The sequence below is a fragment of the Sus scrofa genome, chromosome 6 (genome assembly GCF_000003025.6).
Source record: "Sus scrofa isolate TJ Tabasco breed Duroc chromosome 6, Sscrofa11.1, whole genome shotgun sequence".
NCBI classification, from domain to species: domain Eukaryota; kingdom Metazoa; phylum Chordata; class Mammalia; order Artiodactyla; family Suidae; genus Sus; species Sus scrofa.
This window is the reverse complement of record NC_010448.4, coordinates 55993990-56018203: the sequence shown is the minus strand read 5'-3', so window position 1 is coordinate 56018203 and position 24214 is coordinate 55993990. Positions and strand designations below refer to the sequence as shown.

The window sequence follows — 24214 nt, the reverse complement described above, 5'->3', positions numbered from 1 at the left end:
GTGTGGTTAGCGGTGGAAGCAGCAGACAGTGGCCATGGCAAGTGTAGGGGGTCATTTTATTGGGGGGCAGGGTCAGTCAAAGGGCGGGCTGGCCAGGGTGGGGTAGGGCAGCAGTTTGTCTGGCCCCCGAGAAACCCAGCTTGAGTCTAGGGCCTCGTCTGCTTCAAAGCCAAAGTCTTCCTCCACCTTAATCTGGGGAGAGCAGAGCGAGGTGTGAGGGCCCCGCCTGGCCCTTCCTGCTCTCCCAGGACAGCTTCCTCTGTGCTCCCCACACCAAGTCCCAGTGTCCCCAGGTCCACAGGGCCTCCTCCTCACCGCCTTCTCTCCCTCCTCTGTGCCCACCCTTCCCCAGAACCGCCTCCAGATCCTCCCCCGGCACCCGAGCCCTTCCCAGCATTGTCCAGCTCTTTCTCCGTCCCCAGCCCTGCAGGGAAGCCCTGGACGCTCCATGCCTCTCCTACCTGCACCGGGGCCAGTTCTGGGGTCAGCGCAGCTCCCACTCGGCGTCCGTCCCGGGGCACTCGCCGCCTCTTCCGTCCACTGGGTCCCTCGCAGGGGGCCGGGCTGCCGGGTTCTGGAGGAGCAGGTGTCCTTCTAGGCGGGGACAGCCCCTCTTTCTCTGGGGGCTCGTTCTCGGCATTGCCCGGGGTGGGGGCGTCCGTGCCCTGGCTGCCCTCGTCCTGGGGGAGGAGGCAGGTGGGCAGGTGAGGGCTGTGTCCCGGGCTCTGGGTTCTCCTGGCCCGCCCACCAGCCTGGCCTCACCTCCAGCACGATGGTGAACTGGCTGGCGCGGTAGTCGTCACCGTAGGAGTCCAGCACTCTCATGAGGAACCTGCACGAGGAGCCCCAGGGCAACAGCGTTACCCAGACAGCCCAGCTGTGACTGTGAGGCCAAGGTCGCCCGGGACCCAGAAGAGCTGAGAAATGCTGGTGCCAAGCACTCAAGCAGCCCATGGGCCTCTGAGCAGGACAGGGCGCCCTCTGTGCCTCTGTTCCCCACTCTGTGACCCAGGGCTGACAACCGGGTTGGGGTGCCAACAGCCCCCCTGCGGCTCGACAACACCGCTAGGGAGCTCAGGGGGATGTCGGCTTGGTACACACTCAAATGTAAGTTATTCTTTTCCTTCAGGAGTAGGAGGCGGGTCCAGAACTCTTCCTGGTGATGCTGCCTTCTCTTCTCTCCCCATCCCTGCTTCTAAAAGCTTTTTGATGGTGTTTTTTTTTGTTTCTTTGTTCTGAATCACTGGCCCCCCAGAGAGCCAGCCCCTGGGTGGAGCCTTTGACGCGTGCAGTCGCTCATTCTACAAATACATGTCAGTCACCTGCCCTGTGCCAGGCAGTGAGCTAGGCACTAGGGACCCATCTGGGAAAAATACAGAGATCCTGTGCTTACCCCCTTAGGATTTTGCAAGGGAGACAGGCGACTGGTAAATGACGAACTAGGAGAGGTCAGAAAGCAGACAGCTGGAGGGACTGGGACTAGGGGAGGCCAGGATGGCAGAAGAACAGTTCTGGCAAAAGGAACAGCCAGTGCAAAGGCCCTGAGGCAGGGGGCCGGGGGTGGGGGGGGTGTTCTGGGCAGAGCAAAGAGGTGGGAGTGACGGGCCTTCTGATGAGGGCCTCGCTGGCTGTTAGTGCCACAGGTGGGACCTCTGCAGGGTTTGGAGCAGAGGAATGATGTGGCCTTAGGTTTTATCAATTTTTTTTTCTACTTTCAAAAAATTATTTTTAACATATCGTGGTAAGATACACATAACATAAAGTGTACTGATTTACTCATTTTAAAACGTGCGGTGCAGTGGCGGGAGGTGCCTTCACACTGTCCTGCGGCTGCCACCCTGCATCTCCAGAACACTGTTCCATTTTCTGAAATAACACTCTGTTCCCATTAAACCACAGCTCCCAGGCTCCTGCTCCCAGCAACCACCCTTCTCCTTTCTGCCTCTCTGAATCTGCTTAAGGGCCTCAGATGAGTGGAATCAGGGCGTGTCTCAGCCACAGATGGACAAGAGGGGGCTTCCACCGCGTGGCTGTTGTGAGCAAGAGGCTACAAATAGCTGTCAGGGTCCCCGCTTTCGACACTTACGGGTCTACATCTGAGGAACAGAATATTTAAATTTCGCTTGATTTTAGGGAATGGAGACCAAAATTGGAAACAAGTGGCTGCCGAGCCGTGAAATGAGGCTCATGTGACGGGAGGGTGAGTTGTTCACTTCCCTTGATCTTAACTGACGTGGCCTCTGGCTGTTTGAGCGCTTGTGTGGCCAGAACCATGGAGGGACTCAGTTTTCAACGTCATCTTAACGAATTAAAAGGTATTTCAATGAGCATTAGATTTCCATTTCAACATAAAATGAAGGCCCGCTGCAGCCAGTCCTGGGCAGCACAGGTGGGGACGAGAGAAGGGCCCAGAAGCCGAGCCCTGGCCGCTGCCAGGAAAGGGTTCTGGGAGAGGAGGGTTAGCCGGCAAAGCTGCCAGACTGAACGGCCAGGAGGAGGGGACATCCAGGCGGCTAAGGGACCCGGACGCCAGGAATGGGCTTCCGAGAGGAGGATGTCTCCACGGGGTCAGGTAAGTGGAGGGCTGAGCACGCACGGGGCGCTGGGCACCATGCAGCCTCAGTCGGACACAGCAGGTGGCGGCCGGCCCCACAGCTCACGCCTCCGGATCAGGGTGCCCGAGGCGGGTGGCCTGGGCTGAGCGCATCCCTCTTAACCCTCGGCAGCCGCGTGATTTGGGCGTTACCCTTAGGTGACAGGGAACTGGGGCTCAGAGAGGGGATGTGGCTTGCTCAGCGTCGCACAGCAGAACAGCGTTTGTGGCACTCTGCTACCCTCCTTTCAGAGGGGGCACACCCACTCCCCGCAGGCCCTGGGCTCCACTTGGTTGCAAGGCCCAATTCCACGCCTGGCACCTCAGCCCCGCCCCTCCCGGCCCAACCCGGAACGCGGGGGAAACAAGGGTTGGTGAGCAGAGGCCGGAGCCGCGGGTTCCCTGCCGGTGTGCAAGGGGTTACCTCCGCTCCTGCTGGAGTCGCCGAGTTATCCTCTGTACCTGATGGAGCCTGTTCAGGACCCGCTCGTTCACCTGAGGGGAGGTGGGAGAAAGCCCGAGTCAACGGATGGGTCCCTGGGAGACTGGCCGAGGACCACCACCGGGCCTCCAGGGTGCTCCTCCCCGCTGCGCCCCCCTCCCCGCCTCTCTTGCCCCTCTCCCTCCTCCACGCCGCTCACACTGGCTCCAGGCTCACACCTGGAACCCCTGCCACCCGCCTGGCCTGGGAGGCTTCCCACATGCTCTTCCTGGGGCCCTCGCAGCTCACGTCCTCAAGTCCGCGCTCATGGGCTCCCTGCTGCGGGGCGGGGGCCGCTCAGACCTGCCACTCACCCGCCCCACTTCCCGTGCCCACTCTTCTCAGCTCCACTTTTCCCATGACTTTTTATTGCATCTCTACTCAGTGTCCTTACTGTCTGTCTCCCCCACCAGCACCCACCCTGCCAGGCCCTGCTCCAGGCACGGGGGACAGGGGCACAAACCCCAGTCCTCTGGAGCCTGGCAGAGTGGGTGCTCCTTAAATACTGTTAAACAAATGGCTTCACATAGTGACAAAGGACTCGAAGAAGGACCCCAATCAGGTAGATATGCTGGAGATGAGGGCAGGAGGTGGCTGCTTTAGTTAGGGCCACGGGAGAGGTGCGGCCAAGACATGAAAGGGTATTCTACCCATGGGTCAGGCGGAGCTGGGTTCGAATCCCAGCCTGCCACGTCTAAGCTATGTGACATTGGGCAAGCTACCGAACCTCTCTGAGCCTTGGGTTTCTGCACTGGTAAAAGGTGAATGATAACCTATTCCTGGGGGGTGGAGGTAGGGGTAAGAGCGGAGGCTCAAATCCAGCTCCATTTGAGCAAATGGCTGAGCTTCATTGGACCCCAGGATCTGTCTGTAAAAGGGGACTCAGGACACCTGCTGCTTAGGGGAGTGGAGTGGGTGGGGCTGAAAGAGTTCCAAGGTGTCCTTGCCTAGGGCTCACAGGGGTGAGAGTGGTTGTTCTGACAGTACCACCCTTGCACCAAAAAACAGTGCCAGGGATGAACTATTACTGCTAACAGTGGAACAGTGAGCAATCTTGAAAACGCTGGGAGAGAAGAGAAGAGAGAGAGGATGGGGTGAGCTTGAGGGATGGAGTGGAGGCCAAAACTCCCTGGTAAAAGATGCAGAGTATTTGCTTATGTGTAGTGTGTGCGTTTACATTATCTATTTCCTATCTCTGCCCGCACGCCAGTTTGTGGTTCTTGGAACAGCAGTCCTAGCAAACTCAGAGATTCTTTCTTTTTTTTCTTTTTTTCTTTTTTTGGTTTTTTTAGGGCCACGCCTGCGGCACATGGAGGTTCCCAGGCCAGGGGTCGAATAGGAGCTGTAGCCACTGGCCTATGCCACAGCTACAGCCACACCAGATCCGAGCTGTGTCTGCGACCTACACCACAGCTCACAGCAACACTGGATCCCTTAACCCATTGAGCGAGGCCAGGGATTGAACCTGCATCCTCATGGATAGGAGTCAGATTCATTTCTGCTGAGCCACGACAGGAACTCCTTGGAGTCTTTTTAAATATCCAGACCGGACCCTGTCCCTCCTCTGTATGAAACCTTTTGATGGCTGCCCATCACTCTCAAAAACAAAAAAATGCCTAACTTCTTGCTCTGCTGTTCATGGCGTTTCAGGACCTGGGCTCTGCCTATGGCTCCATCCCTGTTCTCTACAAGGAGATTAACCGAGTGATTCAGCGGGAAGAACGTGAATGTGGCAGAGGCTGTGGGGATGGGGGGAAGAAGGATCTGAGAGAGCTCTAAGAGGCAGAACCAATAGGACATCAGGAGTGACGGGTGCCAGGGGTATGGGAAGTTTGGAGGTGGGGGATGTTGTTTGTTTAAGACCGCACCTGTGGCACATGTAAGGTCAAGGGCTAGGGGTCAATTGGGAGCTGCAGGGCTATTCCACAGCCACAACGCCACTAGATCGGAACCACATCTTGGACCTATGCTGCAATTTGGGGCAACACTGGATCCTTAACCGACAGAGCAAGGCCGGGGATCAAACTTGCATCCTCATGGATACTAGTCTTAATCCACTGAGCCATGATAGGAACTCCGGCATGAGAGATGTATGGAGGTCTGATTAGTGGGGACCGTGAAAGGTACGTGTGAAAGAAACATTAGTGAGCTGATCGGGGTTGTCAGATAAAGCTCTAGAGGAGACAGCTCTCCAGGGTGCTTTGCACCGGTGCCTGACACATATTAGCTGTTCAGTGAATAAATAAATGGATGGAAGATTCATTCAGTTACGCAAGAAAGGCTGGGCATCTAGACAGGCAGCGGCCCGGAGGGACTGGTAATTAAGGCCAGGGGACCTCAAAACGGGGGAATCCACACTCACCTACCTGCTCGATCTCCCGGCAGCGCCGACCTAGTGCCTGATACTTCCTGCGATTTAGTTCCCGCTGGCGGCGCCGGCGGCCCCGCGCTGCCTCTTCCTCTTCATCTCGCTCCCGGAGCCCGGAGCCGCCCAGACCCCCAGACACAAACTCCACTTCTGTTTCAAGCTCGCTCTCCAGGATGTGACCACCGAACAGCGGAGGCAGCGCCAACTCTGAGCCTGGCGGCGCCGAGAACTCTTCAAAGCCCACGGCTGCCATGGTCCTGTAGGGTCAGGGGACTCAGGATCCCTGAACCTCCGCACCTAGTCCCTCCTCCCTCAGACCAGGTGCCAAGCCGCCAGCCCCCTCCTCCCTCAGACGCAGAAGTCCGGAGCCCCCAGCCCCCTCTTCCCAGGATCCACAAGAGTTTGAGCCCCAACCATTTCTTCCCCGGATCTAGGCGTCCAGGCTGCTAGATTCTCCTTCCTCAGGCCCTGGCCCCCAGCACACCCTTCCCAGGATCCAGGAATCTAGACCTCCAGACTCTTCCTCCTCGAGTATCACCGGGGCTTCCAGCCCCCCATCCCTCACTCAAATCCAGGAGTCCCGGCCCCCAACCTCGTCGTCTCTCCTATCAGGAGTCTAAACCCGTAGCTTCCCCACCCTCCACCCCCAACCCAGGAGGCTGGAATACGGACCCCAGTCCCTAAAAGAGTTCTAAGCTAAAGTGCTGCAGGAACTGCAATCCCCGTCAGTCCTCAACGCAGAAGACTGCCATTACGCAGCCGCAAGGTTTTTTGGGATTCGTAGTTTCCCCCAAAGCCACTCACCCCTCTCTCTGCTCCAGCTCCATCTCTCTCCGGCTCCGAGCGCCTCAGGCCTCAGGAGGTCCAATCTCAAACCGCTAGGTTAAATCGTTGGCAAAACTACCGGTCCCATCAGGCTTCACGGCCACCACATCCGGGACTTCGCCGCTACGCCTACTGGGAGCTGTAGTTTCCGATCTCCGGCTCCGCTCCCCAAACCGTCCAACCCCACGCCGACTCCCGGCATAAAGGCCTTGCTTTCTCGTCGAACGTCTCCACCAGTCGCCTGAGTTGCCGTCGCCTTTATTCTTGTCTTGACACCCTGTGGTCAGACTACGGCGATTCTCCGCTGATCAGACTCAGTTCACAGAGGGCCACGAGCCAAACAAGCCCCCTCTACCGCCTGCTCACCCATTCTCTGCCTAGCGGGAAGTGTTAATAAAGTTGTTGTTCCAAACGCGGCCGGGAACGACGCGGGGCGTGGGCCAATCAGAGCGCAGCTTTGCCTCGACGACGGCGCAAGGGTAAGACGTCATCAGTGAGCGTCGACCGCTGTTGGAACGCCTATTTCCTAGGAACGGTTCTGCGAGGGGGAAAGAGGTGAGTGTGATGGGGACGAGAGGAGGGCGGGAGGTCGGATTCCTGGGTCTAGAGGAGGAAGTGTGAAAGTGTCGACCGACTACCCAGAGGCTTCATATGCTCCTACAGTGTTACGGCTTTGGGGCCAAAAAAAATTTCTCAGCGCCCTTAGCGCTTTCCATGGTGCCTGGGGAGACAGGATTAAACAAGTCATTACTTAAAAAATCACCAACGTGTGAAGCGCCTTAGGGTCCACACAGGGCGCATGGGATGTGTTTCACCAAGCAACCTAGGCACTCTGGAGTGGGGTGCAGAATGTAGAATGAGAACCGAAGGATGAGGAAGGTGTTGAGCCGGTTAAAGTGAGGGGAAGAAGTTGGTGAAAGAAAAAATGTGAGAAGGACTAGTGGTGGGGGCTGCGGCTGGAGAGGTTGGCTGGAATCCAGCGAGGATGTGGTACCTGCTACGTGCCAGGTGCTGCGCTGGGCAGTGGGAGTAGCGCGCAATGAAGAGTACGGACTTAGTGCCTAGTTTCATTGAAATTTTCGCTTGATGGGGAAGATGGATATTAAACAAAATGTTAGACATTTAGAGCCTCTTAAGTGTTGAAGCCAACAAAGAGTTCATAAGATGTATAACAACAGCGGGTTAGGCTCTAGTCTTGGTGTCGGAGAAGATCCACGCTGCAGGAAATAGCATCTGTGTCCCTACTTTAGGGATGAAAAAGTTATATATTCAGAGACTCAGAGAGAGGAGACCATATTGAGGTGGGTTAAAGGATTACATAAAATTGCTCATTCACTTATTTACTGAATCTTTCTTCCTTTCTCCTTCCCTCCTTTCTTTTCTTTCTTTCTTTCTTTCTTTTGGCTGTACCGGTGACATAAGGAAGTTCGAGGCCAAGGATCAATCTGAGCCACGCAGTTGTGGCAACGCTGGTTACTTAACCTACTGCAACCAGAGGGAACTCCCTGCCGATTATTTCCTGAATACCTAGTATATGGTAGATATTCTGCTAGTTGGTGGAGATACAGAGATGAACAGACAGATACGGTCCCTAGTTTTGCTTAGTTTAGTGAGGAAACAGAGGATAAGAAGAGATACTTGTGGAGTTCCCATCGTGGCTCAGTGGAAAGGAATCTGACTAGCATTCATGAGGATGCAGGTTCGCTCCCTGGCCTCACTCAGTGGGTTAAGGATCCGGCATTGCCAGGAGCTGTAGTGTAGGTCGTAGATGCAGTTTGGATCTGGCGTTGCTTCGGCTGTGGTGTAGGCTGGCAGCTGTAGCTCCGATTCCACCCTCAGCCTGGGAACCTCCATATGCCACACGTGCGGCCCTAAAAAAAGACCAAAAAATATATATATAGAGAGAGAGAGATACTTGAGTCTTCTATTCGGAGAGTGGATTATATTCTGTAAGGGAAGAGTTCCTTAATTGAAAGTGAGGAGAGTTTTAGAGAAAGTTGTATGTGAAATAACATAGGTGCGTTTACCAGGAAAAGCTGTGTCCTATAACTAGAAGTGAGTATTAAGGGGGCATTCCATCTTGGGGAGATGGGAGATTATGAGGGAAGACATCTCAGAGGCAACTGAACAGCCAGGGGTCCTAAACCAGCAGCTCAGCGGCCAAATCTTTCCTGTAATCATTTTGTTTGGGCTTGTACTGCGGTGATTTGTTTTTGTTTTGGGGGTTTTTTGCTCTTTAGTGCTGCACCCGAGGCATGTGGAGGTTTCCGGGCTAGGGGTTGAATAGTAGCTACAGCTGTCAGCCTGTACCACAACCACACCCACATGGGATATGAGCCAGGTCTGCGACCTACACCACAGCTCACAGCACCGCTGGATCCTTAACCCACTGGTAGAGGCCAGGAATCGAACCTGCATCCTCATGGATACTAGTCGGGTTTATTAACCACTGAGCCACGATGAGAATTCCTATTTGTTTTTTTGTTTTTAAGAGGAGTTCCCTGGTAGCTCAATAGGTTAATAGGTGTTGTCACTGCTATGGCTCTGGTTGGATCCCTGGCCCTGGAACTTTGCCATGCTGTGGGCACGGCCAAGTAAGTAAGTAAATAAATAATGAAAATGAAACTTTTCAGGAGTTGCCACTGTGGTGTTGTGGGGATCGGAAGCATCTCTGCAGCTCAGGATGCAGGTTCAATCCCTGGCCTGGCACAGTGGGTTAAAGGACCTAGTGTTGCTACAGCTGTGGCTTAGGTCAGAGCTGTGGCTCAGCTCTAATGCCTGGCCCAGGATCTCCATATGCCATGGGGCAGCCAAAAAAGAAAAGGAAGAAACTGTTCAAACTGGGAGGGATGAAAATTCAGAACTTCTTACTTTTCTTGAAAGAAATCAGAAAAGCTGGCAGCCTGGAGCCCACGTTGCCACTCCCTGGGCGTGTCTTCAGCCTTTACACTGGGCATAATCCCTGGTTCTCCAGGCTTCTGTCCTCCCTGGGGCCCAGCCCCCAGCAGACCTCACTCACTTAGGTCACCCACTTCGCCTCTCTGGACATGGGTGTTTGCTGCCTGTTTGTCTTTTGGAAAGAGGAAAAATCCAGAAAAAGGGAAAGGTTTCTTATTAAAAGGAACAAAAGAAGCCCTGGGAGGCCAGATTGTGGTGGGGACTGTGCCTCGTTGAGCAGTGCTTCCCAACCTTTTCCACTGCGTGGGGCTCGCAGAAAACACGACGGATCGCGCAGCACCTGGGGTCAATGAAGAGCTGCCCGGGGCCCAAGGTGATCGGCTTGGGGGCTCTAGGCATGGTGGGCCCCACCGGTTTAGGACATCTGTCACCCGTTTGGGGCCCACACATGGTGGGGAGGGGCACCTGCTACAGCCGGAGAGAAGAGGATGTGTGGAGAGGCGCACCCGCCAAGCGGAGGGAGTATTTCTCGTCCTAGTGAGGTGGCAGAGTGAGGCTGTGCAGTGTCCTGCTCGTGAAGTGAGGGTGAGGAGGGTGGGCAGAGGAAGTTGAGACCGGAGACCCTCTGGGTCTGGGAGGTATTTCCTGGGCACCTGCTGTATGCCAGGCGCAGTTAGGAGCTGGAGAACAAAGCAAGTGAATGTCCCCGTTCTTGCGGAGCTTGCCGGCCAGCGGGGCCCGTCAAGGACCTGGGCCTTCTGGCGGGGGAGGCCCTCTCCGTGATGAGGGGGAACCGTGCTCTCCCAGCCCACAGGCCTTGGCATGTCGCTGGCGGACGAGCTCCTGGCTGACCTTGAGGAGGCGGCAGAGGAGGAGGAAGGGGGAAGCTATGGGGAGGAGGAGGAGGAGCCGGCAATCGAGGATGTGCAGGAGGAGACACAGCTGGATCTCTCCGGGGACTCGGTCAAGAGCATCGCCAAGCTGTGGGACAGCAAGATGGTGAGAGGAGCTCCCGGGAGGGCGGGGTGACACGGCCAGTAGCTGCTTCCCGGCAAGTCCTGGCTTCTGACCTTCCTCCTCCCTGAGCAGTTTGCTGAGATCATGCTGAAGATCGAGGAGTACATCAGCAAGCAGGCCGATGCCGCGGAAGGTAACCCCCCCGACAGCCCTCCCCGCTCTTCTCCAGCACCCCCCCACACACACTCTTCTCCAGCCAGGCCCCTCAGCCCTTTTGCTGCTCGTTGGCTCTCTCTCACCCGCTGCCAGAGCCCTCTTCCAGACGGACCCCTTCCCTCCCAGGAGTGCGTCGCATTATAAAGGCAGGTGACGCTTCTTCAGTACCTGCTCTGTGCTGAGCGCTGACGAATTGCAATAGGATTTAGCTCAAGGCTTCCCAGACTTTATGGACTCATAGGCTCAGTTACAAGGTTTTACTACATCTCTCATTATTTACTTTGTTATTTTTTAATTTTTTTTTTTTTTTTTTTTTTTTTTTTGTCTTTTTGCTATTTTCTTTGGGCCGCTCCCACGGCGTATGGAGGTTCCCAGGCTAGGGGTCCAATCGGAGCTGTAGCCACTGGCCTTTGCCAGAGCCACAGCAACGCAGGATCTGAGCCGCGTCTGCAACCTACACCACAGCTCACGGCAACGCCGGATCGTTAACCCACTAAGCAAGGGCAGGGATCGAACCCGCAACCTCATGGTTCCTAGTCGGATTCGTTAACCACTGCGCCACGACGGGAACTCCTATTTTTTAAATTTTTTTAAGTCAGCATACTTTTTTCTTTTTTCTTTTTTTTTTTTTTTAGGGCCCCACCCGTGGCATATGGAGGTTCCCAGGCTAGGGGTCCAATCGGAGCTACAGTCACCAGCCTACACCAGAGCCACAGCGATGCAGGATCTGAGCCGCATCTGCGACCTACACCACAGCTCACGGCAATGCTGGATCCTTCACCCACTGAGAAAGACCAGAGATCGAACCCACAACCTCATGGTTCCTAGTCAGATTCGTTTCCACTGCGCTTATGATGGGAACTCTGTCAACATACTTTTTTCTTTAAGTTTACCTGAGAGGGGGGGACAGCACTGCTGTGGATGGACAGCTGGTATCTTCTGGTAAATAGAAAGTGCCCACGAAAATGCAGAAAAGTAGCCCTAAAAACTATTAGAGCATCATGTAAAATCTCTCCTCGCTTCCGCTCGGGGCAGACGGGGTCGACTCCTGCGGGTTCAGCTCTGAGGACAGTCCTGTTTCCCGTCAAGCCGGGGCTCCAGTGGAAACCAAGGGAGGTTTTGGGCGCGGGCGCACTGGGTCAGAGCAGAGTCTCAGGGCGATTTGCACTCGTTGCCTCCCTCCTTTAGCTTGGGGCCTGGGTGGGCTCAGCCCTCCAAATGCACAGGAGCTGACAGCTACCGGCACAAGGTGCCTGCTGGGATGAGGGGCACTCAGGACACTTGGGAGCCGCCTCAGTCAGGGAGGACCTGGTGTCCGAACTGGGCTTTGAAGCATGAGTACGCAGGTCAGGCCAAAAACAGGGACGGGAGCCCAGGGAAAGAGCTGCTCGTGCAAAACCTCGGGCATCCCTGGTGGTTGAGAGGCCGAAGAAGCACCAGACGCTGCGGGGTTGGAGTGCCTGGCGGGGGGCTTCTCCGTCCAGAGAGCCGTGGAGCATCATTTCCTGGATTCGGTCAGATCCGATCCCACACTCAGCGACATGAAGCATCTCGAAACCGGGTGGCTCGTGACTTCTGGGTGTGGTGGGAGCACAGGGACATCTGACCCTCCTCGGGTGCCTTCTGAGTCTCAGGGCACAGAGGCCTTTGAGCGCCAGGGTCAAGAACGTGGACTCTGGGGTCAGACCCGAGCTCTGCCATCTGCTGGCTCTGTCCTGCTGTGTCTCCTCTAATTTAGCACCACCCTCCCTGGGTGGCTGTGGCTCAGTCAATGCCTAGAAGATGCTTAGAGCCTTGTCACCCACATTGCAAGTCTCTGTAAGTCTTGTGTCAACTGCCGCCCCTCCTGCCCCGATAAGCCCACCAGCACCATCGTTGGAATTGTTAAGGCTTGGGTAGTGTTCTACAGACAGATGCGAGGAGGGGCTGTACCAGGCAGGAGGGACAACATGTGCAAAGGCCTGGAGGAGAGGGAAGCAGCCCTGAGTGGTCCAGGCACTGTAGTCTGTCCTTAATGGCTGGGCTGGAAGAGTCCAGGGTGTGAGGAGAGGAGGCGGCGGGTAGGGTGCAGAGCCCAGACCGGAGTGAGGTGGCAGGTGCCCGTGGAGCAGCTCCAGTGTGGCCGGGCGCGGGGTGCGGCCGGGGGCAACAGCACAGCGCTTGTCCTCTCAGAGCTTCCAGTCTCGGGAGGCCTTGCACCTCTGGCTGGGGAGCTTGGCCGTTCGCCTCAGGGGTGTGGGAGCTCCCGGGGTTTTGTTCTAGGGCGAGATAGGGTCCCGTCTAGACTGGCCTGGGGGGAGAGATGAGAGGTTCACAGCCACACAAACCTGTCCCCTTGTTTCTGCCCTCACCCGCTCCTCCTGCTGCCCTCCAGCCCCACCCCCAATCTCCCGGCTGTGGGACCCGGCAGGGAGGTGGGGGCTCAGACACTTAGCTGTCCTGGGCTCTTTCCCGTCCTCACAGTGATGGGACCGGTGGAGGCGGCCCCCGAGTACCCGGTCATCGTGGACGCCAACAACCTGACAGTGGAAATCGAGAACGAGCTGAGTGAGTGCCGGGAAGGGCAAGCAGAGCCAGCCCCACGCCGTGTCCCCCATGGCCCCTTCCTGTCCCCAAGGGAGGGGTACGTGGGATCCCAGGGCCCTGCTCCCATGACCTCGAACCCAGGTTCAGCTGCTGTAACACTGGTCACGCGGGAGGGACGCGCATCTTCCTCTCATGTGAAGGCTGGGTGGAGGCCAGGCTCTCTCTGTCTGGTTGATCTGCTGCCTATTTCCTGGCACCAGGTGACTGTCCGCCTCCTGCTGTCGCCTCCCATCCCCGCCAGCAGAGCAGGAAGGGAGGGCTCGCTCTCTTTGCGGGAGTGGCTGGAAGTTGCACATGTGGCATGAGCTCACATCTTGTGGACCAGCACTAAGTCCCATGGCTGCATCCATTAGGAGGGACAGCAGGAAATGGGCCCTGTGTGCTGGGTGTCCCTGAGCCCAGCCGCAGCTGGGGGTCCTTTACTGAAGAAGGAAGGAGAGGTGGATGCTGGGAGAACCCGCGGAGCCTGCGCGCCCCTCACGGGCCCCTCCCCTCCCTCTCCCCCTCAGACATCATCCATAAGTTCATCCGGGACAAGTACTCAAAGCGATTCCCCGAGCTGGAGTCTCTGGTCCCCAATGCGCTGGATTACATCCGCACCGTCAAGGTGAGGGGGGGCGGCTTGAAGCCACCAGTGTGAAGGGGAGGCAGGACCCTGCTCTTGGGCCCCCGGGTCTAGGGGAAAGGCTCCCCTCGCTCAGCTTTCAGCTGGAGGCAGGATGGGAATGGGGGACAGAGACCCCGAGATGCCAGTGGCCCCTGAGCGTTCGGGGAACGAGTGGGAGTGAGGGGGTGAGGTTGAAGGGGTCGGGTCCCCTCTGGCCTCTGAGGCCCTGGTCTTAAGGGAGAGCCACCAGGGGAAGCTCAGGCAGGTGGAGGCGGGGACCCCAGCAGAGGCTGCCCCGAGTCCGGGAGCGGAGAAGAGCGGTGGCAGGGATCTGCCTGCGGGAAGTGGCGTGGTCAGACCTGCAGTCTTAGTGGATGCGGGCAGCGGGGCCATTTCCGGGTCGGCCAGCCCAGGGCACACGCTGCTGAGCTGTGGGCAGTGAAGCCGTGGAGCTGGGGGGAGGCGGGGGGGAGCGCCCCGCATGCAGACCTGGAAGAGGCCGGGCGAGAGCAGGGGCCTGAGAGGTTCCAGAGCTCCCTGAGCCCCGGGCCTCCCCTCTCCTGCCTCTCGCCCCCAGGAGCTGGGCAACAGCCTGGACAAGTGCAAGAACAACGAGAACCTGCAGCAGATCCTGACCAACGCCACCATCATGGTGGTCAGCGTCACCGCCTCCACCACCCAGGGGTGCGTACACAGCAGGCCCGGCTGGCAGCAGCGATGGTCTCGGGGCCCCAGTGGCCCCAGTGTCCATCTCAGGAGGACCGTTCACTGCAGATCCACGTGTGTTTACAGAGCATCTCCTGCGAGCCAGGCCCCGCGCTGGGCTGGGGCTGGGGCTGGGGCGTCCCAGTGAGAAGCCAGCCTGCCCCCGCGCCCGTAGGGCCGTGCGGCAGAGGGCAGATCCCAGAGTAGAAGTGCCCGTCTGTGCTCTGCCGTCCCCTGAGCAGGACGAAAGCCGGGTCTCCCCCACCCTGCTGGCGTCTGTGCCTCAGCGCAGAGCCCCATGGGGTGGAGACCCCTCGGGTTGTCTTGTTCGCAGAGCAGATGCTGACACATCACCAGGCACTGTTTTGAGCACTGGGGTCAGAGGACTTAGCAAAGCAGAGCTCCAGTCTGGGAGGAAGCAGCTGTGTGCACAGGTCAAGGGCAAAGGGCGCGGAGGGGAAGGGGTGCAGAGAGTGCTGAGGAAGGGCACCTTCCCCGACTGGGTTGGGGTGGCTTCCTGGAGGACTTGGCCTCAGGCAGGGACCATGCTCTCCTGGGGGAGAGGGGACAAGTGGGCCCATAGCTGACCGCTCCAGTGGGTGACCTTGAGTGTGGCAGCCCTCCTGAGCTCTACAGCCGCGCCCTGTGCACCTCACAGCACAGGTGGGGCAGCCGAGGGAGGGAAGGGATCCCGCTTGGCTTTGGGGGGCCAGGGCTGGGCTCCCTGACTGGCCATGTGGCCTCGGGCCTGTCCCCTTCTCCCTCTGGCCCTGGGTCCCCTCTGTGAGATGGCAGGGATGCTCTTCCATTCGCCCCTGCTCACCCAGCACCAGAGCTGGGCGGGGCCCTCCCCCAGGGCGGCTCTAGCGCAGGAAGTCCACGGGAAATGGAGAGGCCCTGAACAGGCAGGGTGATGGCAGCTGGTGGCCGTGCTCTGAGGGAGGCCCTGGGAGGGTGGGCCTGGCTGGTCAGCAAGGCCGAGACCTGCAGGATGAGGCGAGCTCGGGGGAGGGCGTTTCAGGAAGAGGGAGCCCCGCAGAGGCTCTGCCTCTAGCGTGGCCTTGGCCAGGGGGCCCCCCCAGGTGGACCCGCATGGGCAGGACCAGGCCACCGCCCAGGCCGCGAGGCTGGTGCCCCTGAGAACTGATTCCCGGCAGCCCTTGCCTCCAGCCCTCGGGGCCAGCGGGACTTGTCCAGAAGCTGCACACCCCTGGGAGGCTGGGGCTCCCACACCAGGCAGACGGGACCTCCCAGGAGGTGTGTGTGTGGGGGTCTCAGCCACACCCCCATCCCGCCACTGCAGGCAGCAGCTGTCGGACGAGGAGCTGGAGCGGCTGGAGGAGGCCTGCGACATGGCGCTGGAGCTCAACGCCTCCAAGCACCGCATCTACGAGTACGTGGAGTCTCGGATGTCCTTCATCGCGCCCAACCTCTCCATCATCATCGGCGCCTCCACCGCCGCCAAGATCATGGGTGAGAGCCAGCCCTGGGCAGGGGCGGTCCCCCGGCTTGTGACCTTGCGGGAAGCCACGCCCCTTTCTCTAAACTGGGCTCTGGCCCGGGGCCCCCCCGCAGAGAGAGGAGGGCGGCTCTGAGCCAGGTGGCCCCTGACTGCCCGGCAGAGCTGGGGCCAAACGGGCTGCTGAGGAGGGAGTCAGTGCGGCCGCTGGAAAGGCCAGGGCGTCCGGGCGGCTCCCAGCTGTGCCTTGGACCCCCGGGGCTGCCAGCAGTAGTCAAGGCAGCTCTGAGCCTCGGTGTAGAAGCAGATGGTGGCGCTGGTCCCCGCAGTGTATTGGGACTAACGAGCGGGTTCCCTTTCTCCTTGGGGGCTCCGCAGTCTCAGCACCTGCTCGGGCTCCTGGCCCCGCAGCCAGGGGGTCAAGCCCCTGTACCCAGGTTGCTCCCACCTTCTGGGGGCTGGGAGCCAGCTCAGGTGTCAGCAGCACTGCCTCCTCCCGCAGATGCCACCTCCTTGCTGCGTCCTCGTGTGGTCTGCCCTCCATGGGCAGCTCTGTCCTAGTCTCCTCCCGTAAGGGCATTAACCCTATTGGATCAGGGCCCGTCCTGTGACATCATTTCCCCTGCATCCTCTTCAAGGGCCCTCTCTCCAAACATAGTCACGTTCTGAGATGTGGGGAGGGGAGGGTTGGGACTTCAGTAGGGGACTCGGTTCAGCCCACACAAGGGGGACAAATGCATGCAGAATTGCAGCGTAGAGAGAAGCAGTGGTTGGAGTTCCCTGGTGGCCTCACGGGTTAGGGATCTGGCTTTGTCACTGCTGTGGCTCGGGTTCCATCCCTGACCTGGGAGTTTCTGATGCTGCGGACACAGCCGAAAAAAGAAGAAGAGGTAGTGATTTCGGGGCAGGACAAATTCGGGTGTGGATCCTGCTTCCCCACACTGACCTCAATCTTTGGGTAAATGCTGTCACGTGCCTCAGTGTCCCCAGTGGTGACTGGAGGGTGTGCCAGCTTCCTGTTGCTGCTGTAACAGACGACCACAGACCAAGAGGCTTAAACAGTGCAGTTTACCACCCGACCGTTGTGGAGGTCACACGTCCACCAGGGGCCTCACCGGGCTAAAATGAAGGGGTGGGGAAGGAGGGCTGGTCCTGGGGTGGGGGGCGGGGAGGGAGGAAGCCGCGTTCCCTGCCGTTTCCAGCGTCCAGAGGCGCCTGCCCTCCTTGGGGGGGGGGGGGCTCCTCCATCCTGGCCATCCCTTCTGACTCCGCCCTTCTCTCCTGCCGTCGAGGACCCTGCGGTGACACTGAGCCGCCCAGGTCCTGCAGGACAGTCTCCCCTTCTCAGGGCCCTGCCGAGTCCCCTTGGCTGTATTCAGGCACAACTTCTGGGGCTTGCGATGTCAGTGACCGTGGGGCGCTGTTCTGCTCCCGCACAGGCGTTGGAGGCTTGTTTCGAGGATTCACGTGTTGGATGAGACAGTGGGCCACATCCTCAGAAACCCCCAGCACAGGGCCCCGCCCACAGTGGTCCCCATCAGAGGGAGAACGTGTTACCCACCGCTCCTCTTCCCATCCCCCACGCCTGCAGACGCTCCAGGGGACCTAGATGCCGTGCCACACTGGGCCGTGTGGGCACGTGCTCCCGGTGTGGTGAAAACCGCTCTCAAGCACAGAGCGGGGGGGGGGAGGCCCCCCGCAGCTTTGCAGGCTCTGGGGTCAGGTTCCTGTTGGGCCAGTTGCTTCACTTCTCTAAGCCACCTCTGAATGCCCCCTGGAGTGGGACACCTGGCCCTCCCTGGCGGGGCCGCCTAGGCTCCAACACAGTGACCCCCGCACGTGCACACACACCCCCCCGCCCCCGCCTGCCTTCTGACTCCCGCCCTCCTGCGCAGGTGTGGCCGGCGGCCTGACCAACCTCTCCAAGATGCCCGCCTGCAACATCATGCTGCTCGGCGCCCAGCGCAAGACGCTGTCCGGCTTCTCGTCCACCTCGGTGCTGCCACACACCGGCTACATCTACCACAGCGACATCGTGCAGTCCCTGCCCCCGGTGAGCCCCCAGCCCCACCGCACCTGCCATGCCCCACAGGGCAGCTCCCCAGGGCCCGCGGCTCCCCTGTGACCCCGGTGCATGGAACCCTAGAGGATGCCCCACATGGGTTAAGGATGCCACAGCTGATGCGCCAGTTTGGGATGCTGGCCGCGCCACTTCGCAGCTGGGCCAGAGGCCTGAGTGCTGAGCCTTGGCCTCCCTGTCTGGAAGCTGGGGGAGTGAACCTGCTTCAGGGGCCGCGACGTGGACTCAGTCATACGAGAAACACTCTGAGGGCAGGCCTCACACATCAAAAGTGATGGAAGCGTGAGATCGGGGTTCCCAAGGCCATGGTCAGGTTCAGTGACCCCCAGAAGGGCTTGCAGAGCTCACCTCGAGCTGATCCAGGTTCATCACGTCGTGGGAACCCAGACGAACACCAGCCAGGGAGAAGCGTGAGGGCAGGGTCTGGAAGCACCAAACAGGCACCACATGAGACAGGACACAGTCGCCACCAGGACGCCCAGCGGGGCCTCAGGCCTCCGTCTCTACCTGGCTCAGGCAGAGATGGGGTTGCCTGGTGAGAGACCCCACCCTGAAACACAGGGCTGCACGCTAGCTTAGCCAGGGCCCCCACCAGGACGCCCAGGAGCCAGGGCCAAGGCCAGGCCTCTTCGGGCAGGGTTCAGTTCTCCGCTGCGCTGGCTAACTGGGTTCAGTTCTCCTATCGTTGCTAACTGGGACTTGGGGGCTCATGTATCATCTTGGTATTTCTCAGAGCTCCAGCCCCTGCCTTTCAGGTACACTGATGGATTTTTTAAAAATATTTTAAAATACATTTTGGCTGCTCCTGCAGCATGCTGAAGTTCCTGGGCCAGGGATCAAACCCATGCCACAGCAGCTGCCCCAGGATTCTTAACCCACTGCACCACAGCGGCTACACTGGGTCCTGAACCCACTGCACCACAAGGCAACTCTTATTTGATTTTATTCATTTATTTATTTTAATTGTAACATGTTTTCTCAGTATTTCATCGTCTTGCCTCTGTGTTAATGCATCTCTGTTGTCTGGGGAGATGGGAAGGTGGGTGAGAGGAGACACCGACCGCAACATTTTGCTATTGTTACACGTTATTCCAGTAACGACAGCAGTGAAGACAAAAGCTGGTGTGGGAAACGGAGCCCATGGCGGCAGGAGTTCTGGAAACGGCTGTGATCTGATTGTATCTTCACGCTGACTCTGCCTCTCTGTCGTTGCTCCAGGATCTCCGGCGGAAAGCGGCCCGGCTGGTGGCCGCCAAGTGCACGCTGGCAGCGCGCGTGGACAGTTTCCACGAGAGTACGGAGGGGAAGGTGAGGGGCAGCCGGCATCTGTCTGCATGTCTGCGGTCTGGTGGGGGTGGGGGGAGCTGTGATCAGAGGACCCCCACCCCCACCCCGTCTGCGCTGTCCTGACGGTGGAGGTGGGAGTGTTTGTGCCCCCCCACCCCCAGGTCCACTTCCCCTGCCCCTGCTGTACCAGTTTCCCGTCACTGCTCAGCCTAGTGGCCTAAAGCGTTGCAGGGCTACTGACTTAAAGTTCCCTGGGTCCGGAGCCCGTGGTGGTTCACTGGGCCGAGGTCACGGTGTCGGCAGAATTGTGTCCTCGGAGGGTCGCTCCGCCGCCTTTTCCAGCTTCCACAGGCCACCTGCGCCCCTCGGCTCGTGGCACTTGCCTCCCTCTCCGAAGCCAGTGCGGCACCTTCCCGCCTCTGCCTGACTCTGCATCTGTCTTCACGCCTCCGACTCCTTTGAGGTCCCAGGGATTACACTGGGCCCCTGGGATCCCCCAGGATCGGACCATCTAGGGCACCTCCCCATTTCAGGATCCTTAACTTAATCACATGGCCGCTCATAAAATCAAATAAGAGTTCCCTTGTGGTGCAGTGGGTTAAGGATCCTGGGGTGGCTGCTGTGGCTGGGGTTTGATCCCTGGCCCGGGCGAGGTGACGGTTCATAAGGACCAGAGAGTGGCTCACAGACACCTTTGGGGGTGGGGGAGGCTTGCTTGGCCTACGACATGGGGGTCCGTGCCCTCCACCAGCACTGTCACCCTTCAGTACCCATTCCAGCAACCTCGCCTCCTTGGCACACTTGTTCTGCGAGGGTAGGTGTTTCTGTCTTGTGCACCTTCGTCTCCCAGGCTCCCGGCCTGGCACAGCGTTGAGGGATCTGGTCTCGCTCTCTCTGACCCCCGGTCTGGATGCCGGGGTCCAGCAGTGCACCCGCAGACAGAAGCCCTGCCCCGCGACGTTTCCATTCCCGTTGGAGGCGGGGCAAGGAGACGCAGGCCGATCTGCTGTGTGTCCAGTGGTGCTGAGCAGAGGCTGGGGAGGTTGGACTGACTAACCACATGTCAGGGAGGGCTTCTCCAAGGAGGTGAGGGTTTAGCCTAGACCTGAGTGCCATCAGCCGGGAGTCCCGTGGAGCCTGGGGGAAGGGTGTCTCAAGCGGAGGGAACGGTCAGGCCCAGGCTCTGGGGCTGGAGCACGGTGGGCCCCGGGGAGCGGAGGCTGGCTGGACAGCGCGCTCTCGCGAGAGCCTGGCTTTGGCAAAGGCGCCGAGAGGGGGCCGACTTGGGGTCCCTCCTGCAGGAAGAGCCCGGTGGGATGCTCAGAGGTGGACGGAGGCCAGGGCATCGCCGCCTCCGGACCTGAGCAGAGCTGGCTGGAGGCTGGGGAGGGGGCGCAGCAGCTCTGCCTGGGCAGTTGCCTGTGGGCACAGCGCTGAGAGGAGAGGTCTGAGCGCAAGATGCAGCCCCAGGGGCCAGGGCCTCCAGGGCTGGCTCCAGGTGGGGGTGGCCCCTGGAGGAGGGAGGGCGCCCCGGAATAGCTGCAGGACCCCCGCCTCATCCTCCCCAGGTGGGCTACGAGCTCAAGGATGAGATCGAGCGCAAGTTCGACAAGTGGCAGGAGCCGCCGCCCGTGAAGCAGGTGAAGCCGCTGCCTGCGCCCCTGGACGGGCAGCGCAAGAAGCGAGGCGGCCGAAGGTGGGGCCCAGGGGCCGGCAGGCCAGGGTGAGGGGATGGGCTCGCCCCCTCCCAGCTGACCCCCTGCCCTTCCACAGGTACCGCAAGATGAAGGAGCGGCTGGGGCTGACCGAGATCCGCAAGCAGGCCAACCGCATGAGCTTCGGGGAGGTTGGCCCGCGAGGCCCTCAGGGCCCCCCTCCCCCCGCATCCCTTCCCCTCAGATCGGGGCCACCCCCAGTCTCTGCCCTGGTCCCCCTCCCTCCTTCCTCCTCCGCATCCCTTCCTCTCAGATCTGGGGCCACCCCTCAGTCTCTGCCCTGGTCCCCTGGCCTCCAGTCTCGTCCCACCCCATCCACCCGGCTTCACACAGATCTGCTTCTCTCTCAGCACCAGCCCCTCACCCTGGGGCTTCGCATCCACCTCCCAGGCTCATCCCTCCCCTTCCTCCTTCCCCTGCCCTGCCGTCCGTAGGGCTTCCCTGCCAGGCTCTGTCACCCACGCGTCACGCTACTGATGCTGCAAGAACCAGCTAAGATGCTATTTGGTCAGTGAGGCCTATTTTGGTTCTTGATAGACATCACACACACAGACACACACACACACACACACACACGGCCCCTCTCCCGGGTACCTGAGGAGGTGCCCAGGGGAGCAACTGCTGGGGTGAATGCCGGGCATCTAGCTGGCTGAGGAGCTGGCTGACCCCAGGATGCCCCCACCCCCAGATCGAGGAGGACGCCTATCAGGAGGACCTGGGCTTCAGCCTCGGCCACCTGGGCAAGTCAGGCAGTGGGCGGGTGCGGCAGACGCAGGTGAACGAGGCCACCAAAGCCAGGATCTCCAAGACACTGCAGGTACGGCGGGGCCCCGAGGGGTCAGGGTGGGGCAGCCGCCGGTGCTCAGGCCCTGACCCCAGCCGGCCCTGCTTTCCCTGCCCTCCCACAGCGGACCCTGCAGAAGCAGAGCGTGGTGTATGGCGGAAAGTCCACCATCCGAGACCGCTCCTCGGGGACCGCCTCCAGCGTGGCCTTCACCCCGCTCCAGGTATCGGCTCCACTCCCTTCCCCTCCTGGGCCTCAGCTTCCTTGCCTACAAAATGAGTGTGTGCTGGGGCCCAGGGCACCACGGAAGCCTCCAAAGGGTGCAGCTCCCTTGCCGACACGCAGCGAGGTCACCAGGGCCCAGTTAGTCTCTGACCTCGAGCAGGCTCAGCCCCTCCCTCAGGCCTGGGTCCTCACCTGCAGGGGACTGGGTGGTTGGGGCCACCTTGGCGCCCCACGTGAGAAGGCTCGGATCCCAGCCCAGCCGCCAGTGCACGTCCCTCACCTGTCCACACCTGAGTTTACTCGCCCAGCAGGCAGGGCCCATGTGTCCCACGGAGCATGAGCGTGAGGAGTGACAGCTCATTCACTGCTGAGAGAGTGCCTGCTAAATTCCGAGCCCTACTGCAGGCGTTCGGGTGGAGCCACAGGAGACAGGGAGTCTTGCCCTTGTGGGGCTTATGGGGCAGCAGGGGACAGATAAATAAGATGCATAGTCTGTTGGAAGCGGAGATGTTCTGGGGAGAAAAAGGAGGGAGAGGGGACCCCCAGGGAAGGCCTCTAGGAGGATCATTCAGAGCCAAGCCTGCCACGTGTGGGGTCCCGAGCCGGTGGCAAAATCCTCGGAGGGTTGGTGTGATCCGTGCTGGGAGTGCAGGCAGGCCATTTACTCTTGGGACTGTTTCCTCATTCAGGAACTGAACAGGACCGGCTTTTCTCAAACGGTGGTGTTTTTAAAATCACCTGGGGAACTTGTTAGAAATTCAGATGCCCAGGGCCCCCCCCCGCCCCTCACTGCACCCACAGAGTCAGTCTCTCGACCTGGGGACGTGGGGACTGTCCTCACGTTCGCCCAGAGCCCAAGGACCAGTGAGAAGGGGTTGGGGGGACATCGTCAGGGGCCAGGCCATCTCCCCACCCCAGCCCGTCTCCCTCACTGTCCAGGGCCTGGAGATCGTGAACCCACAGGCAGCGGAGAAGAAGGTGGCTGAGGCCAACCAGAAGTATTTCTCCAGCATGGCCGAGTTCCTCAAGGTCAAGGGCGAGAAAAGCGGCATCATGTCCACCTGAGGGGCGGCGCCCTGGGTGGTTGCCCGCTGAAGGGACACAGAGGCCCCCCCCTTTCTGAAGGGGTCAGGATGGGGCTGGGAGGTGGCGGCAGGGAGAGCCGCCAGGCCGTCGCCGGTGCTGGGATGTCAGGAGGCCCAGCCCCCAAGCACGGAGAATGCCGCCTCCCTCAGACACCAGAGCCAGGCTTCGTCACGCGTCCTTTTTAACTGGGAAAGGAGATACTCTGGGGGGAAAGTGCGATTAAAAGCACATCATCAGGACCTGTCCTTGGCTAGTGATCGTTTGTCAAACACCTGGGCCACTGAGGTGTCAGAGCTGCAAGGTTTGGGGGACAAAGCTCAGGCCCCGTGGAGTCCAGGTCACGCGATCCCAGGAAGAGAACCGCCCTCTCCACGTCCAGGCCCCGTTAGAGAACCTCGGTGGTTCTGGCACCAGAGCAGTGTGGCTGCTGAGAGCCCCAGCTTTCAACGCAGGCCCCCTGGGTGGTCGTGGCATCTTGGGCGGCTGGCCTCTGCCTTCCAGGCTTCCAGACTAACACCACCGGACGCACCCGCAAGCACTGGGGACTTGTGTATGCTGCATGGGACAGCACTTAGCACTGGGCGCACCGTCAAGGCCCTGTGATGGGGCACTGCTGTTATTTCTGTCTAGTGTTTGCCAAGGACTCCCTCTCCCACCCTAGTGTGCCAGGCCGGGGCTGGGGTGGGGCAGACAGGCTCTCTGCCCTAAAAGCAGAGTGCTGCTGGGGGCGCCTGTCTACCTGTGCTGGAATCTGGGTTTCCCAGTGGGCTCTTACCTTGGAGGTTGGCACTTCTCTTTCTCTTTTTTTTTTTGGTTGCATCTATGGCACGTGGAAGTTCCTGGGCCTGGGATCGAACCTGTGCCATGAGCCACAGCAGTGAGAACACCAGATCCTTCACCCGTTGCGCCACCAGGGAACTCCCAGGACTTCTTTTAGTTGCCCAGGAGGTGGGCGCACAGGGCAGAACCAGCCCTGTGGGGAGTGAGGCCTCTTGGGCTTCTCTGTGGGTCTCTTTCTGGCACACTGGGTCCTGAGACCTCTCTGGGACTCCCCTGTCATCACCTGGGATTCTGTGTATCTTTGGACCCCAGTCCCTCCCTCAGCCCAGGGCTTTGTCTCTGGACTGCAGTGGCCCTCTCTCAATTTCTCCCTTCCCTCACCTGAAAGAGTCTGCATACCTGGGAGTTTCATGCATTCTTTCTTTTTTTTGGGGGGGAGGGGGGAGGTTTCCAGGGCTGCACCCACAGCATATAGAAGTCCCCAGGCTAAGGGTCAAAACGGAGCTGCAGTTGCCGGCCTACACCACAGCCGCAGCAACCCACTGAATGGGGACCAGGGATC

General features: G+C 59.6%; 2 protein-coding genes across 5 annotated transcripts; one reads left to right on the top strand and one right to left on the bottom strand.

The window, feature by feature from the left end:
- TFPT (TCF3 fusion partner) lies at nt 38–6708 on the bottom strand. Of its 3 annotated transcripts, none has more exons than XM_021094886.1 (6): nt 6247–6708; nt 5441–5699; nt 3018–3088; nt 763–832; nt 462–680; nt 38–192 (listed from the first exon to the last, which is right to left on the bottom strand). In XM_021094886.1, exons 1-6 carry the CDS (start codon nt 6267–6269, stop codon nt 73–75), a joined length of 762 nt encoding a protein of 253 aa, XP_020950545.1. In that variant the 5' UTR covers nt 6270–6708; the 3' UTR covers nt 38–72. The 3 variants fall into 3 exon arrangements, with proteins under 3 accessions (XP_020950545.1, XP_020950546.1, XP_020950548.1); XM_021094887.1 differs by lacking the exon at nt 6247–6708 and adding an exon at nt 5857–6219; XM_021094889.1 differs by lacking the exon at nt 6247–6708 and adding an exon at nt 6115–6220 and having other exon boundaries at nt 40–192.
- PRPF31 (pre-mRNA processing factor 31) lies at nt 6697–23117 on the top strand. Of its 2 annotated transcripts, none has more exons than XM_003127413.5 (14): nt 6697–6822; nt 9973–10164; nt 10255–10315; nt 12802–12885; nt 13434–13531; nt 14109–14215; nt 15540–15709; nt 17591–17748; nt 18994–19083; nt 20631–20758; nt 20836–20908; nt 21466–21594; nt 21686–21784; nt 22726–23117. In XM_003127413.5, the coding sequence occupies exons 2-14, from the start codon at nt 9988–9990 to the stop codon at nt 22849–22851; spliced, it is 1500 nt and encodes a 499-aa protein (XP_003127461.2). In that variant the 5' UTR covers nt 6697–6822; nt 9973–9987; the 3' UTR covers nt 22852–23117. The 2 variants fall into 2 exon arrangements, with proteins under 2 accessions (XP_003127461.2, XP_020950543.1); XM_021094884.1 differs by having other exon boundaries at nt 6815–7568.